The following is a 20,810-nucleotide window of genomic DNA, read 5'->3' as shown; positions in this document are numbered from 1 at the left end:
AAGTTATTGTGTAAGTGTTAAGTTATTGTGTTCATTTCTCCTAATGTGTGAGGCTTACAGCAGTCCAAGTTTTTAGGCATTAGGCCAGACTGCTTTTAACCCCCTGTCCAAAATATCTAGTTGAAATATCTACATTCAGTCAATCATTGTATTCTTGTGTGCTATTAGATCAGACATACATTAAATACATAGAAAAATGTGTTTGTCTTAACCAGTGTAACACACAGGAAAGAAAGCTTTTGACATCCTCAGATGAAACAGGCTGTCAATCATCCCCACCTGCTGATGAGCTGCGTTACAGCACAACTTGTAACAGTCATACAGAGCAGCTCCTTACTAACTGCTGCCATGGCCGCTCTTTTACTTTCTCTCTGTGTCTGACTGTCAGCGTTAAGTTAAGGTCTGCACTCATGACGAACAGATATGTACCTCTGCTGCCAGAAGATTACAGTGTATTGATAGGGCTTAATAATAATAATAATAATAAATTCAGCATCAAAAGTATCAAAACTGTCAAGTGCTGAAAGCTGGCATTGAATCGGGTCACATAGTTCTTTATTTAAATACAAATCTTGGCAATTTCATACTTTTTTTTTATTTAACTGCTGCTTTTGGTCAAATAACATTTAGCATTTGCAAACTCTGGCTTCCTTGTGCAGTGACAGAGAGGTTTCCCACAGTGAGGCATAGTTTTGGCATCTGTTCCAAATGTCAGGCATCAAATTGGCACTGTCAAAAAATTTCAAACCCAACCCTAGAAGACAATTTGCCTGATGGTGGAGAAAGCTAGCCAACAAAATCTGAAGGATTCATCCTTTGTGGAAAATGACAGTTGTTGGCAAATTTAATTGGAATATGTTTACAGTGGTGCTGTCAAACATGTGCTGTCAAACTGTTATTTTTTAAATTTCTAAATTTCACTGGTGAATCGTGATTAATGACTTTTTTTAATTGCATGTTGATAATATGCTGACCTAAGGATGTCACTTAGACCCGTATCTTCCACCACGTTGGCTTATCTGTTGTCAGTTTCCACCCATTTAGCAGCGCTGTACTTTACCTCTTTAAATTAGTTTCATCCACATGTCTTCGGTGATTCGCACACTCAAAAATAGAGCTTTGCTGTTTATGGCGATGCTGTTGCCCACTGACAACAGTCTGAATAGCTGCACCTGTGTGCACATTTCGTAGGTGGAAGCAAATTCAGGATTTTTTGGGGAACCCAATATGCAGAAATATTCAAATACAATAGGCGAAAATAACACATACTTATTTGTAAAGGGGAGACTCATGGGTACCCATACAACCCATTTTCATTCAGATAGTCAAGGGACCCCTGTGACATGGCCATATTGTTTATTTCTTGTAAAACTTAGCCACCCTTTGAAGCGTTTTTTGGTAACTCACGACAGTTTCATATGATATGAGTATCATCACTGTAGCTTTAAAACTCAGCCCTGTATGGGAATGTTGGCCGGGATCATCTGCAATTAACATTTTTTTAAAAATGAACGTGTTATTTATGGACCTCAATCACATCAAGATTAATGCATAGGCAATGACAGCCCTATTTTAAAATACCTTATCATCATCTGAAGTTGAGATTTTGCAATCACACTTGCCTATAAAACATCAATTGAGCATGCAACGTTTCCGGAAATTTGATTCTTAAAGGGGTGATGCTTGCCATGTCATGATATACCCAAACTGATCTGTTCCAACTCATCAAACATTGGTCAGTAGCCCTTTTAATGCACCCTTAACATTGGTATGAGACATACAAGGTGGCATAATTTTTTGTAGCTCCAAACATTTGCCATAGTTTAAAGAGTGAAAAAGTCTGCACAGGGTTGGTGGCTCAAACAAACTCTGGACTTTCACCCAGGAGACCACTTTTTGTGTCCCGTGTAAAACCAAGTCAACCAAACTATTTTAATATGCTGTTTACAATGCTAGTATGTTAAGCATACTGGTGACATACCGCACATCATGTATGTCACATGACTAGTAACAAGCATGCATATTTTGAGCCAGGGATGGTTGATATATCAAATATAAAGGATTTATTGCTGCTTGTCCCACTTGCGATACATAAAATAAATATAGTGCGAACACTGAGTGTAAATTACCACATCATTTTTTTTAAGTCTCTAGGATCTAATAGCTCCCTCTGACCACACAATTTTATTATAAAGACAAGAAAACTCTCTGGCACTGTCCTTGGATGGTTCAAGTCATATCTTCATCACAGGAAGTACTTTGTCTCAATTGGAAACTGTAAGTCAGAGCATATGGCTGTGGCATGTGGGGTCCCATAGGGGTACATTTTGGGACCCATTTTTGTTTAATCTCTATATGCTTCCATAAAGCCAAATTATGCAAAGTAACAAAGAAGCCTACCACAACTGTGCAGATGGCACACAAATATACATGTTGATTTCACCAGGTGATTATGAACCTGTAGAACGTCTGTGTCACTGTATTGAGCAAATCAGTGATTGGATGCATCAATAGAGATAAGACCGATGTCATTATACTTGGGCCACGGAAAGAAAGGCAGTGTCAGCTCTCACCTTGAATCCCTCTCTCTTATAACAAGAGTCAAGCAAGAAACCTTGGGGTTATCCTAGACCCTGATATAAATTTTCAGAGTCACTTGAAGTCAGTAACTTCATTTGCCCACTATCATTTAAAAAACATCACCAGAGTCAGAGGAATAATGTCAAAGCAAGATTGTTTTTAAAATATCACTGCTTCTCTACAAATCAATCTGTGGCTCAGCGCTCAAATATATATCTCTGAATGCTTGTGTCATAGGAACCTTCAAGGACCCTCAGAACATCAGGGGCCGGCCTACTGAGCGTCCCAAGTGTCAGAACTAAACATGGTGAAGCAGCATTTTGTTATCATGCTGCACAAACCTGGAATAACCTCCCAGATGAGGTTCGACAAGCCCAGACTCTGATCATCTTTAAATCAAAGTTAAAAACATTCTTTTTTCCATTGCCTACTCCACCCACTAATGACTGCAAACTTATTTTTAAACTTGATTTAAAAAAAAAAAAAATATCTTTGTATCTTTGCACCTCTTGTCTGCACTTTTGCTATTTTTAAGAGTGATTTTTTAAAAATCATTTAGTAATTGATTTAACCTTGTATATCTTTTGTTGTAAATCTGTATCTTTTATTGTTTTTATGTTTTATTACTCTGTAAAGCACTTTGAATTGTTGTATGAAATGTGCTATACATGGCACCTGCCTTTTAAGCAGTTGGCATGAGACTCACTTCATCGTTTCTATTCTGTTGCTTTCTCCCAGACACACCCAGACAAAAAGCAAGGCTTTTGCAGGGCTACAGATCGCGAATGTTGAGTCATTTTGTGACCATATCACACCACAGTAACTTATTTCAAATACTATTAATATATGAACCGGAGAGCTGTTACTTTTATTTCCAGCTTACTGTGAATAAATTATCACGTTTAATGGCGCTGTGGTTGCAGTCTAACTCTAACTAAATGAGTGGTAATGGCAGTAGTGTGAGGTATATATTTTTGTACCTGTAGAGCTCCTATTGCAACTACATAGTCACATTTTGCGACCACAGAGCACAGGTGTGACATGCAAATCTTTACAGTCTGTGAACTGGAGGGCTGCTACTTTGTTAATAAATCCATACAGCTAAGATGCTGCACTAACAGTTTAACTGTCTGCTAAGGCTGTTAAGGCTAACATACAATCGTTAACCGGAAGCTTAAAGTCCACAGCAAAAACATCAACACTTCTCCCAAGACAGGATGAGCCCTTCAAAATAAAAACACCATGGGTTCTGCTTTGATTTATTTAATTATACAAATACTTTTTTAAAACTCCTTTATAACAGTATTTTATTTCACTTTATTCTTACAGTAGTTTATTTTACTGTATTATATGGCAGCAGCTACTTTACCTTTACTGTGACAGTATAGAATATAATATCAAGACATATATTGTGTATCGGGATAAAGCCTAAAGGTATTGCAATACTATTTTAAGCCATTTCACTCAGCCCTATTTTAAGCCAAACCATCTTTTTTCTAATCCTAAACACAGATGGCCTACCTAAACCTTAGACAATAAACCTAAAATGAAGTAAACCTACGTAATAAGTTTGTTTTTAAAAAAGAATGTTTGCAATTAATGAGTGGAAACTTTTCTTGTAAAAATGGAAGTTTATTTTTAAAAGACATTATATAATAAGTATATATTTTGACACACCATCACTGACGTTTAAAAACTGATAGAGGGGCACTTAGAGTGCCATTGTTTAATGCTTAGGGCCATTACCAAAGCATTTGTTTTTACGAGACAGTGAGAATGTGTTGGATTTATACAGCAATGACATCATCCTCCCTGCCTAGACCACCCAACATCTGCAGTGTTCATCTTTCTTCTCATTGATACTTTATTTCTTACACAGTTGCTTCATAGAAAATTGTAAAAACAGCCATGCTTGCTACTCACGGGTGTACCTTTACGATGGGGTATACGCTGTCACTCTGGATGTGTTGAGTTCCCAGGCAGGACAGACTGGTACATTCTCAGGGTCCTCTATTCCCACATCATCATAGGCTATTTGAATATGCCAAATGCTTTGGTAAAACAGCCGATAGTGCTTGCTGTATATTAAGCCTTGCATATAACTGTGCCATTTGTTGTTGCAGTCAGAGCATTAATTATACTGTTATCCACACAGGCAAATGCCAACTAGCCGTCAAAACAGCTACACAAAGGAAACAGCAAGTTAAATAAGAAATACGGCTCCTGCAGCTGTTTATGAGTTCCTGGGGTTGAAGTCATGTGATGTCAGAAAACTGATTTAGATTCAGTTGTAAGTGAGGGCGAAGGCTTCAGTAATAGAAAAGCAATGATTAAATACATCACTGCTGGGAGTGAGTCAAAAATGAATGTCTGCAACAACAAAATGTTACTTTGGCAGCCAGTGGGGCCCTGATTTAACACAGAGTAAGACAGAGCTGACACACTCATCTATTTTCCCAGGAAACTTAATTAGTAGCTTTTACTGAGTATGGTTACACATATCCCATTATGATTGACCATATTATGCAAAACTTAACTTTTTTTTTTTGGCCGTTTCTCTCAAGCTAGGTTTGACAAAGTAAACATATTTAAGTGTAGAGCTGCACAAGTTGCTAACCAATGCTGTAATGTTTATTGCTGCAACAAAATACAACATCAAAACATAAACTATAAAATAATGGATGTAGCCACCATGACGTCATCCATTGGCTAGTGGACTCCCGTTTTAAAGCCCAGGTTTGGTATTTTGGTTGTTGCTATCTTGAATTTTTATAGGCAGAAGTTACCATATTTGGATGAGAGGGTGAAGATTACGCTAATGCTAGCATGGTGCATTTACAGCCATGGTTAACTGTAAAAATGTTAATATTAACTTTTGCTAGTGAAAACAGGCATTAAATCATTAACAACAAAAACTAGGCCTGCTTACAGGAAAAAATAATATCTGACTCTTAAGAGGGTCTTTTAGTACAGTCAGAGACTTAACAAGTTTTTTTAGGTGACCAAAATGTTACAATTAACTTTCATGAATTGTAAACTCACAGAAACAGCGACAGCTATGACAATGCCTATACTTTGTGATTCTGGGGTTATGCTGCGGATATTTTACCTCACCAACGTTATCGCCATCGTAGTAGCTTGCCAATGTAAAGCACCCACCTGTCACTCAAAGCAGACATTAATTACATATAACTTTAAGCCTTGATAAAATGTAAATGGGTGAGTTACATGAAAATTCAACCACCGTACAGTTGTCATGAGCGCATAGACAGGAAAATTAACTATAGTGACCAAAAACAGTTTTCTACCAGGCTGTAAACAGCTTAATTTCTGCTGTTATGTTGGGCATTTTAACAGGAAGGGCCAGTGGGTATTGACTCTCTTTGGGGACCAGTCTCAAGTGGGCATTCCAGGAACTGCAGGTTTTACAATTCAGCATTGGCTTCATTTTTCAGCCCCAGAGGTTGCTTGGATGAAACAAACAACATACTGATGATTTTGCTCCAGATTAACTCTGATTTTTTTTCTCGTAATGTGTTAGCATTCATCAGAAACTTAGTGTAACCAGTACCTTCATTTCCTGCTGTTGCAGTAATTTGCCATTGAGTTTTAGCCGCGCACTGATACTGAATTAATAGCATAATATAATAATAGTTAAAACTCACTTTCAGATTAACAGTGTACATAAAAATCACACAATATTTTTTTAAAATTATGATATATCATTCATTTGTAATCTTTCCTCTGTTTTTAATGGAGTTGCTATTTTTATAGTGCGGTATTGTAAATGATCATTTTAGTAAATTATCTGAATATTTCTTCCACCGCTGAATATATTAGATTGTGATACACATCCAACATTTCAATTTGAACGTTAGAGCATGATGATGTCCTTGGCCGTTCTATCATTTAGAAAAGGCATGTTTAGGACAGGTGGTTTCGAGCCTGGTCACGGCCAGCAGCAATCTGTCCTTTCCTTCACCCTGTTGTTGTGATGCCTCTTCACTGACTTCCAGTGACTGACTTCCTGACAGCACAAATCTGCACAGTACTGCGGGCAGCATGCCGGAGCTTGCCCTTGGAGGGGTAGGAGATCAAAGAGAGAGAGATGATGAGCATGATGGCACACACTGAAGGAACAGACCAACACTTGGTAACATGCACCTGTTTGCTGTATAACTCATATCTGTGTGTGAAGCTTAATGATGAGTCCAGAGTGTGTTTTGCCTTAACACAATGACTGGAGGTATGGGCACTGCACACTCCCTTTACAAGTGAAATAGCTTTAATTAAACTAACCAAAGAAACTGTGTAACTACTTTAAAGCAGTCACCACTTTTCTATTCAAAATTTAGTGAAATCTGACATATTTGGGTTCTTTGAAGACGAGCTATTGCGCTCATTTTTAGATGCATATCCACATAATCTAAACACTTCCAGTACTGTACCAAAAGCAAATGACCATGTAAAGAAATCTGGCACACTTTGAATCATACTGTTGCCTGCTGAGTAGAAATAATTGTTGGAAAAGGAATGTTCACTTTCTTTTCTTTTTTTGTGCTCACAAGAATGACTTCTATGTACATTTACCTCATCTTTAAAACTTTGGCCAAATTTAATATGAAAATCTTTTAACCTTGTTACTCTAACTATATAAAAAAAAATATGGAAAAGCATAATAGGTCCCCTTTAAAACATTATGTAAAGTTACAATATTTAGCTCAAAATGCCTAGGCTATGTGGCTGTCCCAGTAATATACTACTATCACATTGTGACCATTAAAGGACAAGGGAGCTGGAGAACAAAGTATCCTTCCATGCGGGCAAATTCCCTCAGCACTCTTGTTGCTGTACCTGTTTTTGTTCCCAATTTTCAGTGACTGATTAAGGTCACAGAGAGTGAGTAAATGTCCTGCCCACCTCCCAGTCACTGCATCACAAGCTGGTGGCAGTGCATCGCTGAGATGTGAGACATCCGTTTGTCTGAGTGCCGGTAGCTCAATCAGGCGAGGCGGACACACTGTGTGTTGTCATCCCCTGTGGGAGTGCACCGACGAGCTGACCTTCAGGTAGAGGATCACCGCTGCTGACACCCGCTAGCACAAACAGAAAGATGAGAGTTAGAGGCACAGGCAGAGAAAGAGAGGACCTCATCATCGCAGTCAGGATGAAAAATTCCCCCACACGTTTGATGCAGAGCGTCCCTAGGCCTTCGGCAACTCGAACCATCTCCCCATGGCCACCCAGGCTGCTTGCTGAGAAAAAAAAGAGATGGTGATGATGGCCACCTGCAATGTAAGAGACACAGCAGAGCACAATCTAAATGGATTTGGGATGCCGCAGCATGTAGAGAGCCATGTAAAAATGCTAACACAAACAACAGCTGCGAAACAAAATGGCGCGCAGCTTCTGCTCTCCCCTCGCTACATAATGCATGGCTAACAAGACAAATGTCCCTGCATTTGTGGCACAAATTATGCATGGATTCTGCACTGTTTCTAAATGACAGATGAGCGTTTTATCTGTGGAGGGATCACCTGGTGGAGATGCTGCTGAATGCTGTGGTGGAGCTGTGGAGTCAGGCAGGGAGGCGGTATTAACCCCCCACCTTCTGCAGAACTAACTAGAATCAGAGACATCACTTTTGCTTTCTTCACAGATCAACCTTTTACTTCTTGACCTTGAATGTGGAGTCAACAGCATGTTATGAATAGGTCAGAAAGAAAACAAAACTAGTTAACATCATTTTCAAATGAGTTTCTTATTAATTGTTGGTTAATCAAACAGAAACTGCCAATTTTCAACCAGCTTTGGATCAAAACAGTGTGGGTATTATGCCTGTGTGTACGTGTGGTAAATTTCCCTCCGTTTTAGCAGTGCCTAGATATTCCTCCTACCCGTACGACAGGCATGACAGTATGATGGCTGATTAAAGAATAAAACTTGCAGTTTGTGATAGTTAAGATTTCTTAATATAAGATAGAAGATTTGATATGTCTGAGATGTCACATTCCAGGTGTGCTTCCTTTCAGTTTTACCTCCAAATGAAGTGATCTGGATACACTGCCATGTGCACAAACTTTTTGATCATCTGACTGCTTGTGTTTTTTTTAAACTTCATTTTAATTTTACCAATTTCACTATTTCCCCAGATGTCAACAGTCAGCAGGTGTAGTGCGGGGTTTTCATAACTGATAGAAATGATGAACAAACCTGCTGAAGCCCATACAAACAAGACTCTAGATGTACGAAACTATCCTTAAGAGTTTGGAAGCAAGTGCAGAGTATGTAAAGTGGGCTTGTGAAAGTCTTATCAGGTGTATGCAATACTTGATGACTCATAGTCTTGGCCAGCGTCTTGATGACATGATGAACCAGGTCACTGTCACTTGAGTCCCTCCTCTGTAAATGGGACAGAATTGTCTGATGAGGTCTGGCTGAACTGCTTAATGGAACACAGGAATCCTTTCAGAGCCATTTGTGAATGTGAAAATAAGCCCCCGTCTTAATTTTCACTATATTTCAGAAAGATGTGATGGAATAACAAAGGGCTCAGTAAGGGCAGTTTGCACTGGCAGCCAGGCATATTAGCCACTTATTTGAGAACTTCCCTCAGAGGCTGATGAAAAATGACAAAAATGGTCTTGTGTGAGCATGCCTTCCTCAGAGTAAATCTAAAATATAAATCTACCTTTACTATGTCCTCAGAATACATCCTTTTGTCTGTGTCCCTTTAGGCCTTAAAAGAGGTTTGATGCTGTATATGTCCTCACACCTCTTTGATTAGGTTTTTGAGCAATCTTTTAGGTTTGCCTTCACATCAACAGCAGACACCAATTTTCTGTCTTCTGTTCCTTAAAGAAGAATGATTCTGTACTGTATGTATGTTGAAAAAGAGGTTCATTGATGTATGACTCTTTCTTGCTTTGTCTTTATCTTTCTTCTAGTGGCCATCATGTTGAAGGATGATTACTTTGTTCGGGGAGCAGGTCTACCAGGGAGGTTTAAGGCAGAGAAAGTGGAGTTTCATTGGGGTCCGAACAACGGTTCTGAAGGCTCTGAACACAGCATCAATGGCCGTCGTTATCCTGTGGAGGTAAGCACAATCTACCAAGCTTTGACATGCCAAGAAATGAATGAAACCGATATTTGAGAATGATTAACTGTTATTTCTTCGTCATGGGTGTAGATAAGGGTGTAGATTTTGAAATCTTGCCATGAGGTTTCTTTAGGAAACTCTGTTAGTTTGAAGCTTGGATAGCCCTTGTCAGTTCCTGGAGCCAGAAAATATTGTGTGAACAGCCAAGTCTGAGTAAAAAAAGGCTGAGACACATGTCTATCAAGGCAAACAGCCCCACAAATATACCCTTTTTGAGCTCAATAACCTTTTGCTGAAGTAATATCCTTCAAAAGTGTCAAGAAGGCATTTACCAAAACACAACTGCTCATGGGCAAGTTGTCATACTTTTTATTTAGCTCAAAATACATGTGCTAGCCTCATACACGCATTTGTTTCTAGGTATTTATGCCTGTGACAGCTGGGACCAGGGATCAAATTTGGCACAAACATCCACTTGGACTCGAGGATAAACAAACAACATTTTGGTTGTCACTGGGCTAGGTCAGTGTGACCTTGTGTCTGTCTCATTCTCGTGAACTTTATATCTCAAGAAAACCTTGAGAGAATTTCTTCACATTTGGCACAAATGTCCTCTTGGACTCGAAGATAAGCTAATGAGATTTTGATGGACAATCAGGAAGGCCATTGTGACCTTATGTCCGTCTCATTGAGAACACGATATCTCAAGAAAACCTCAGGGGATTGTCTTCAAGTTTGACACAAACACCCACTTGGATTTAAGGATAGGCTGATATAATTTTGGTCTTCAAAGGTCAAAGTGAAGGTCATGATGACCTTGTGTCTGCCTCATTCTTATTAACTTGATATCTCAAGAAACGTTGAAAGAATTTCTTCAAATTTGGCACAAACATCCAACTGGACTCAGCTAGAAAGTGTTTGAAATTTGGTAGTTAGATGTCAAGGTCAAGGTGACCTCTGTTTGGCCATATCGCAAGAATTCATACACTAATTATGACAAAATTTCACACAGTTGGCTAATAGATGAACTTGAATATATGATGTGATGACATTATATATCCACTGAGTTAGTGACACTATTCTTGAAACTGGTGACTGTAAAGATCTCCTATTCTGACGGGCTGAAGATGTGTGTGAAGCATCCATATTTTAGAATATGTAGCTTCCTCACAGCAACATTCCTTTTTGAGGCATTGTCAGCTGTCATGGTTGAAAAGTGTCTGGACAGACATGGATGTAAACTGTAGCTGCAACTTCACTGGTTTGTGAAGACATACAGCTGCAAGGTTGTAACTCCACCTCCGCTGAACTTTTTTTAAAGACTGGGTATCTTTATTGTTGTAATTTGTGGATGTGTAATCACCTCTGTAATTCTGTTGGTTGGGGACCCATTGATGATACTTTTAGTATTAATAAATAGGTTGAGGAAAAACATTACACAGGGTACTTTACCCAAAAGGAAGTGAATATTAGCTGTGAAGACCAGACCTCTCCTCTCAAACTGGCTTTTTGGGCATTAAGAGACACTCCTTTAGGATCCGCCCTCTACATCTACCAACTAATCTCATTGCATGCCAATGTGTACAGTAAATATGAGTCGGTGTGTGAATGTTTCTTAGAGCGTGTGTGTGTATTTGCACGCTGTTTATGTGCAGCTGTCACTCTCTTGAATACTGAAATGTCAGCCATCTCTGTTTGGACTTCTTCTAGAGCGCTGCCTCTTTGCTGTTGCTGGCCAAACAGATGAATATGTATTGTTTGACATTTGGTAGATCAGCACGCTGACAGTTCAGCTTGATATTGTAATCTTCTCCTTCCGCTCCAAACTCTTTTTTTTCCCCCCGAAAAACCTTTCCACAAAGTTGCATAAAGGTGCCTTTGTGTCAGTGGTTGGTGAGATAGTCCCGTATGGAAATGATGCATTTGTCCGTCCTCACTACTCAGTTTAGAAATATTGCTTACCTGTCTGCTGCAGAAGAAGTCAAAGATTCTGCTGAGAACACAAAACCTCCTATATGAATGCATGGTGCTTTCTGCGACTGCTGTTTTTAAATTGCTAGATTTATAATATGCCATCACAATTGATTTAGCAGTGAGACATCAGCGAGGAAAAGTTTCCATGTAGCACTTTTATGAAGTTCCACTGAAATTCAAGCCTGTTTTCTCATATTGACTGAGCCTCTCAGTCAACTATACTATTTCTCCAGACACACAAGCATACACAAACACACACACACACACACACACACACACACACACACACACACACATATTCAAACCTCTGCCTTGTGCCAGATTCAATATTGGCAGTATGGCTCAGCTGATCCGTCCTCTAAGGCCACAACTGATACTGATATTTCTGCAGTGAAGCTGCAGAGAGATGAGAGTTTGTCCTGATTTTTGTCCAAATTTGATCATTTCATGTCCAAATATCAAAACAGGATTATGTTATGAAGCCTGAGGTGTGAAAACAGATTAATTGTAGACTATGACAGAGTTTAATGAGAATATTAAGGGATTTTTTTAATCAAAGTTCATGATTTTATTTGATAATTTAATTTTATAATATAAAACAGGCATACATTTAAGACCGAAGACATTATTAATTCAACATAATGATCTTTTTATATTAATGTTACTTTGAGTTTCTTAATGCATGATTAATTTGCTAATTTGATTAATACATTTTTATTAATTTTTTTAAAATGAGATTTCTAATGTAAATAATGCTTTCCATTGTGCCCTTGACATGATTACGGCGACAATGTTAAATTGCCAACAAATGACATATTGATTATTCGATGAACAGTCTGAGGTGTTGCAAGCTTGTTCAGTGTCTTTCAAAAGCTGCCATTCAAAGTATTCTTTGAACATTCTAACAGTAAAATGTTACTTTACAGTCCCCATGGTTAAATAATATGATTTCCTATTTAGGAACAAGAAAACTATAAAAGAAGGAAAGGCCATGACTTCAGTGACAGCGTTCAAATTTTGCATCAGAGCCAGACTTATATTAACAAGCTGAGCTATATGCAGCTGTCGGACAGAGCCACGATCTGTTCAGAGACCAATAATAAGGGAAAGAAACATGCACTTTTAGACAAAAAAGTCAGTATCACAGAATGTGTGTTTTTTAATCTGGTGGAAGGATATTTCAGTCAAAGTTGAAACGACAAAGATATGAAGGGTTATATTGTGATTTGAAGTACCTGCCCCATTGACTCCCAACAGAAGTGACACCAATCTGAGGGTCCAATGCAAAATTCAAAAGCTGTCACTCATGATGTGCAAAACTGAACAAATTCCTAAACATTTAAAGATTGGACCAAAAACTACACTTAAAGGTTAAGTTGATGGGGGAGGGGGTCGCATTCTTGTAGACTTTTATCATACTCAGTATGTTTACATGCACAGATAAGTGGAGCTACGGTCATAACTGCAGTCATTTAATTGGAATACTGTCTTTGTCCCAGTATACAAGCACCAGGGGGGAGAATCCATTTATTGACTTAAGTATGTCCGACTCCTCCACAACAGTTGGTCCTATATTATTTATACAGCCTATGATACAGACAGTATCACAATTATAACTGTTTATTTATAATAACTTAGGGGTAAAAAACTGCTGCATTATGTACATGTACTCAAATAGTGCTGAGCAAACGCTGCCTTCATTGATTCGTTTTAGGCCATCTTAAAATGGTTAATATCGGTTTAATTTTATGCTATATTTAGAATATTTTCAACACTTTACCTTGGCCTTACCAAAGGGGATTTGAAGCTGGTGTATCAGAAACACCAGACTCCACTGGGTCATTTTATTCTCCTGAACCACAAAGTTGCTGCCTCCATCAGCTGTTGTGGAAGGTAAAGATGAGCAAATATTCAAATACAATTTACAATTAAACTGTACTCATTTTTATAGGTGGCTAAAATATTTCATGCTGGCATTGTGGGACTGTGCTTAATTTATCAGAGGAGGCGGGGTGGCTTGGATGTGACTTTTTTATTCAAAATAACTCTCTCTAAATAACTCTAAATAACTCTAAAATCATTTAAAGTTGTGTCATTCACCTGAGCCAAAATTAAAAACACAAGTTCCCCTTCAGTGCTTAATGTTTTTAAAAATACCTTACCCATCCTGCAGTACCTCTTCCCCCTTCATAAATAACAAACTGCTGCTGTCAGCTAGTGTAAGTACGGCTGTTTCCCAGTGGGCTTTGTGTGGAGACATATGCACGTTGCGATGTGAAAAAAGGAATTCATGTTTAAACAGTTGCTGATTTTTGAAAAAAAGATTTAGTATTTATCTTAACAATGAGCATTTAAACATTTCCTAGTCCTGGAATCTTATTTAGTACTAATTACAAAGAAACTAGGGACAGTTCAGTTGGTACACTTCCAATTTATTCACTACAATGCTTGAAGTGGGCCACTGATAACTGGTGTGCCCTTCTACATTTTACTCTTTGGTGTACCGTAACTTTTTCTTGCCCAACAACACTTCTCTCAAGCTGCCAATACTTTTTTCTAATGCTTTTTCTAGGCCGGTGGTCACCAGCACAGTGCCCATGAGCACATGGTCACTCGCAGGGAGTCAGTGAGTTGCCGACAGGTCATGCTCCAAAAATAAATTTGGTCAAATCAGCTGATGATACAACTGTAGTGTACTTATTGTAACCAGCAGAGAAACAAAACTGTTTTTTTTTTTCCATTTCAGGCACTGATTAACTCTAATTGCTAGTGTAACCGAGAGAGTCTGTTACTCAGCACACAGCTGGCCTGCTGTTAAAATGTATCTTTAAAATGTATCCATCTGTGTGATTGTAAATTACAAGTGAGTATACATTTAAACAAAATGGAGACAAAAAATTCACAGATGAATGCTCACTTTGGCTACAGGCATCTGTCGCGTCACTTTTCTCCGTGAATGATGAATAAAAACCCTCGCTTGTCAGACCCATTCTCTTACATGAACGTTGTTGTTTTTTTCTCTGGTCCAATATGAAAACACACTCAGGTAATATGTTTCTTTTGAACTAAAAAGTCAAAACAGTCCTGGATATACATGTATAAAGGCAATAAAAATCCACTATGTAGGGGGAGTGGATATTATTTTTGTTGTTTTGATTACTGTGACCTCTGGACATAATTTTGACATACACATACAGTTATAGCCAGTTCTCTTCAGCTAGATGTTGTCTCTGTCAGAAAAAACTATATCTGCTACCTAATGCCAAGGACAGCTTTTTTAAATCATCTTGTTTCCAACGATTTTGGAACATGTCCTGTCCTGTTGTGAAGACTTTGGTTTAGAAGCTTTTGCTGGGGATTTTTCATGGTAGTCGTTCCGAGGCTGCAAGTACACTGCTACATGTAGCTTCATGCTAATCTTAATAGAACCTGTAATCTTTGTGCTGATGTTGTAAATTTCTCCCCAATTTCAGGTCATATTTCTTCTGGAACATGTCTTATTGCAAAGGTTTTGGTTTGAAAGCTTTTATTGATGATTTTTGCAGTAGGAAGTGCTGACATTCTCTGTTAGTCATTACCATAAGCTGCAATGAAGATGCAAAGAAACTAAGACCAGGAAACACTAGCCAATCAGAGTAGATTTGTGGGAGGGCAGACATGCTCTCACACAGACAGAGCGTGAATGCAGGTGACCTTTAAAGCATGTAAACATATTCTGGTAGAGAATTTTATTAGTATAAACCTAAAAACGTGCATGTGGGCTTTATTTGTGATTGTTGCTGCCTGAAATACCTGATTTTACAGATGCTTTTCAAAAAATATTGCAATGCAAGTTGTTATGTTTTTAGGTGTTTTTGCAATGAAATTGACATTGCAAGTGAAAATTGCAAAAATAGTTGTTGCTGGGATCGCAACATCACAAAATCCCGGAGGCACTGATAACACGTCCTCTTTAGAAGTTCATAACAACTGCAACTCGAGTAAAGACAATTTAGTAATATTCCATGTAATTTAGTCAATGCTAGCACATTGACTATGGTCTTATATCATATTTCCTTATTTGCAAAAGCCCTAATTATTACACAATTATTACTAGCAATTGACAGTTCTTTCCAATAGCATTATATTTTCAAATTTACCATATTTTGAATTATTACAAAATGATGTCTCTGCTATTTGGCAGGGGAAAAAAATCGTTATATTTGCATGGCATGTGTGATTAGATTGTTAAAGTTGGCATTGCCAGCTGTGTGATTCAGTGGCTGATATAAGATACTTTATAAATGCACAGACTCTGTGCTATGCATTATTTAACCCTTATGAGACTCTGATAAGACCCTTATGAATTTTTTTTCTTTTTAATAGCAATTAGGGCTGAATGATGAAACGTAGGGCCAAATAATCTATAATGTGTGCAAAAACATGGTTTTAATAATTTTATTCTGGTAGTTTTATCATATATTTTAAACGAGAACTTCAACAAATTAGTCTTTAAGTCGCTCAACATTTCCTTATTTAATATTTCTTGAAAATGTGTTTTCTCACTGATTGTTTCCAGGGCAGAAACACATTTGAAACTGTGAAAAAAAATCAGTTTTTTGTTACATTCAAAATATTTTCACACCAACACTATTTCTCTCCAAAACATTGCTTCCCACCTACATATTTGTTGGCAGGAGAACTTTACATGATTGTGTTTACATAAAGGATAAAATGCAAAAGGTTTTTTTGTGTGTGTGTTTGTGGTCAGAGAAAGTGCTGTGCCTGGCAGTGAGTGACTGGAGTATCAGACTGTAAAACCCTCTCAGCGTGGCCTCTGATGCTGCTTCATATAGCCACAGCATCAGCAGCGAGATAGGAGCACGGTTTGATTGTTGTCTAGCCCCTGGTTCAACTTTATTGCCTGCCTGCTACATTGCACAATGTTATCTCTGCAGGGAGAGAATGGAAAACTAATATATGGACACACATGCATGCATACACGCACACTTAGGTACACACTGCAGACAGTAGGTGCAGTTAGCCCAGAGTTGACAAAGTGCCTCTGCTATATTTGAGTGGAAATCTCAACAGCACATATTTGAAAGAATCTGCAAATAAAACCAAAACTATTTGCATGCTGAGCTGTGGTGAAATAATATTCTCTAAGTGATTGACCTTTAAGATTCAATATTTCTTCAGCCATTTATACTTGTAGTAGTTGATAGAAATCTGGTTTGGTGCTCTTGCACAAAACAAACAAGCAAGGCCCCAGCCTCACATACAGTGACCATTTTTGGAAATGAAGGAAATTAAGTAAAAATAATAAATTAAAGCTGAAACCAGCAATGAACGGGCACTCGCACCTTTTGATCAGGACATGGTTAACTAATAAGAAGATGTACATCAAAGTAAAAAAGAAAAAAAACTGTTAAGATAACGTTTCTCACTTTAACCATTTTTATTGCAGCTTGTCACCTTTTACTTATTTCTCATTTTTTCTATTTTTTCTTATTTCTTTGCCAAGTTGGTCACTGCCTTTTCCCCATGATTTAGAAATTAAACCAAATTGCTTGTTTCAAAGGTTCAAATAGAAAAATCACAAAGCCATCCAGCCAGATATGGTATGTCTTTTGCATGCTTTTGCAGCATGGTTGTAGATCCAGCAGGGTCTAGAAAGTAAACAGGAAACCTAAATTATTCTAAAATTATTATGTAGAATCTGCCTGTACAGTAAATTATTATGCCTATTCAAAATTGTAAAATCAAAAGGTACAAATACTCACTCCTTCTCCCCTTAATCTCATTCCCTCATCATGAGGTGCTGGTGCTGCATTTGGCAATGCTGCACAAGTCAGTTGTGGTACAATGCCTCTCTCCCTTTTCAACTGACCTGAATTCAGTGTTGGTGTGATGTGGTTTTCCCAGCTGATTTGAATGCACAAGCTGTTTTTTTTTTGTTTTTTTTTTAATGAAATTATAGCAAAGGCACAGACATAAATCTAGACTTCACACAGGGATCCTTACCATAATGTTGTCAGACACGTCTGATAACAATCTGAGCCTTTCAGTAGCAAAAACAAGCACGTTTATTGGACGTGGAAAATTGATTGCAATGATAAAAATCACAATGGATACTTATTTATGGAGTTGTGGTATAATGATGTTATAGGTGACACATTAGGGTGGCATACTAATAAATGGCACGTTATGTCATTCGGACACATTTTTAACAAACCTTGAGCCATTTCCTTTTTACAGAAGTCCCTATCTTCCCATGCTCGCTTGCTTCCCATGCTATATTTTTTTATTTTCCTTTTTTAATTTCCCTTAGATTTTCTGTTTTCTCTTTTTTCTTTTTTTCCCCTTTCCTTTCCCTTTCACTCCACCCAGTAGCTCTGAGCAGCTTGGTGTGTTGGGGTGGGTGGTGGTGAAGAGGAGTGTTCTCGTGCTTTCTCAGAGGGGTTCACATGAATGATGTATGATTTACAAGCCTTGCCATTTAGTAATTGTAGCCTAATAGGGCCCTTGAATAGCATGATGAAGTAGGGACCTGCTGCTCCCCTACCTGCTGTTTTAAACAGTAATGCTCTGGTTAATATGCCAAGCACAGCACTGCCAGGCAGCACAGCACACGTCTTTAGCTGGAGTGTGTCACTCATCCTTCGTGCGTATGCCCACCTGCATTCTCATTCCACTATTGTGTGCTTTGCATCGAAAGTCAAACATGTGTGAATTCACCCTTAGGTATTCTCAGCCAGAAAGGCGTGTGGCTGTTTCTGAATTGTCAAGCCAAGTCCAAAGTCACATGATGGTTGAAAAGCACACTTGCACACGCTCAGGGCCTCCTTAGTTTAGTAGGACATATATTTAAGACTTTATTGAATCTGCATTAAAAACAAATATTCAACAAATACAGGTCATCATATACTGATGCTATGCCACATGTGCTTGCTGTATAATATTGACACCAAAGGCACCGTTTGGCATCTCTGAGACCCACAAGGTTTGCAGCTGACTCCAGTGTAAACCCATTTGTGGCAATATGTGATGAAATAAGCTTATCGGCCTCTGTCTGTAGCTTCATTATTAGCATATAGGTATGCAAGTTGTACCAATCGTTAAGTATACCCTGGGAAAAAAAACACTTAAATCATTATTTGTTTTTTGAATATGGATTTGTCAGTAGTGTTTCAGATACACAGTTTGACAAAAATTACATTTGCAACTTAACTGCAAACTAAAAACTACTCAGTGCAGATCTAGGCATGATGGGAAATACAGGCTTAGTTTTTGGGACCACAATGAAAATGTTGGTTTTGAAAGGCTTAAATACCATCAAGAAGCAGAATGGAATTGAACATTTTGCAGATAACAACAATTTTGGAAATTATCCATCTTTTGTAATGAATTTTCACTTTCAGACTTAACCTTGCTCTTGAGTTATTAGAAATTTTGGCATCCTCTGCATCAGCTGTGACATGACATGGAGCTACTAGCTTAAAAATACAGAAAAAGTTTGCGGAATAATAATAATAATAGTTATATATGTATATGGCAATATTACTTTTCCCAGTAGATATCTTAGTTGAAACAAGACTAAGTAAGCTGAGCATTTTTGTGTTCATATCTGCGATATTTATTTATTTTGGGATTCCCCATGATCTCAAGAAAGCATAAGCACAATTAAGGGACCTAGCAGTTTCTTTTTTTTTTTGTGCACTATTAGTGTACAAACTGCCAGCCAACATTAGCATGTACTGTTTTAGGACACTTTCTGTTAATGCACCTGGGCAAATATTTTATGGTAGCCCACCTTTTCAAAATGAGACTCTGAGGTTTGATCAAAATGGAAGTATTTGGAAAAACTTGACACCACATTGTTTACGTGCTCTTCATTTACTTCTCTGTGCAAATTGGATGAACTTCACCCACTCCAGTCTCCACTGTTCAATTATTCACAATTGGTCTGAAACACCGACTGATTGGTTCCAGTCGCCCTCTAAAAAGTCCAAGAAAGTCCAAATTAAACTCGCTGTATGATATTAAAAACAGCTCTCATTTGAAAGCAAAGCTGTTAGGATCCATCCAACAGCAGCAATTTCACACCGAAACCTCCTGACATCTGGCAACAAAAACAACAACACTACACTGATAGCCTATCATTAGATTTATGCCAGTTTCAGCCTGAATGGCAGAGAGTGTTTTCTTTGCTTTTGAGGTCAGTAATTGATTTAACCTGAGAAGTATGCAGATGGGTTTTGTACAGTTTTTCAGTGGTTAACTTAATAGCTGGATCACAGTGTGAGCAGAGGACGGGAGATCGGGGTGTTATTGATGGGAGGAAGTCAGTGTTCAGTTGTTTTCAAGATAATGTGCCCTGAACAAAGAGTAAAAGAAAGTTTTGCATGAAGAACTTTGTATTTTTCATGTTTTAACACTGGCCTGGATTTAGTTTGGGAAAGTGCAATGTGACTTAGCACAGACAACCTCCAAAGTAATGAGTTTAACAACGAATGTCACCATCAAACGTGTGCTTTAATCAACCACACCTGTGTGCAAAACACATATTGGCACTTCAAATGAATATGAAATGTAAAAAAGTCAAAATATGAGAACTATCACCCAACTCTGCAGCTGTAAACAGCATGTTAGCCTTTTCGATTTATTGTTTTGGCTTTATGGAACATTTATCAACCCGTAATAGGCCACAGTTTGTAGCAAACAATCTCTGATAGACAAACAAAGTTGGCAATTGAATGATGAAGAGAGTGGACCATCTAACAACTAAAGAGCCAGATGTTAAGCTTAAGTTTAAAGGAAAGTGAATATTAAGCCTATAGTCACTGGGAAGCCACAAGCAGCACTCATATGTTGCTCTGTGTCTGCATGGCGTGTAAGTGTGCTAACATGTTGGATCAATCATAGACAGTGATAAGGTGGTGGCTGTACATCCGTCAGTCAGTTTTTGCTATTTTGTGGCACAACTGTAGCCAGTAATATTTTAATACAGATCTAAGCAGGGACATGGGGTTTTCCCTACCATATTTTTGAGCAATTGTACAGCACAGTTCATTCACTTTAGTGAAGGGAGTTCAAAATCCAAACAAGTTATCCAATAAAGAAAAATGGGGACTTAATTAACACTAAAGGCCTGCTTTAATATTACACATTCTGT

At 38.1% G+C, this 20,810-nt stretch overlaps 1 protein-coding gene across 3 annotated transcripts in view; it reads left to right on the top strand.

The window, feature by feature from the left end:
* The window catches only part of LOC121952252 (receptor-type tyrosine-protein phosphatase gamma), a 505,310-nt gene that overhangs the window by 312,325 nt on the left and 172,175 nt on the right, over positions 1-20,810 (top strand). For all 3 annotated transcript variants that reach the window (XM_088083307.1, XM_088083299.1, XM_042498811.2), the window contains exon 4: positions 9,528-9,676. In XM_088083307.1, the coding sequence (XP_087939433.1) occupies positions 9,528-9,676 (149 nt within the window). The remainder of the gene's footprint in view (positions 1-9,527; positions 9,677-20,810) is intronic.

Source organism: Plectropomus leopardus, chromosome 2 (assembly GCF_026936395.1).
Source record: "Plectropomus leopardus strain MGB_pleo_1.0 chromosome 2, ASM2693639v1, whole genome shotgun sequence".
NCBI lineage: Eukaryota > Metazoa > Chordata > Actinopteri > Perciformes > Serranidae > Plectropomus > Plectropomus leopardus.
The sequence above is the reverse complement of the archived record's forward strand: the minus strand, read 5'-3'. Positions and strand labels throughout refer to the sequence as shown.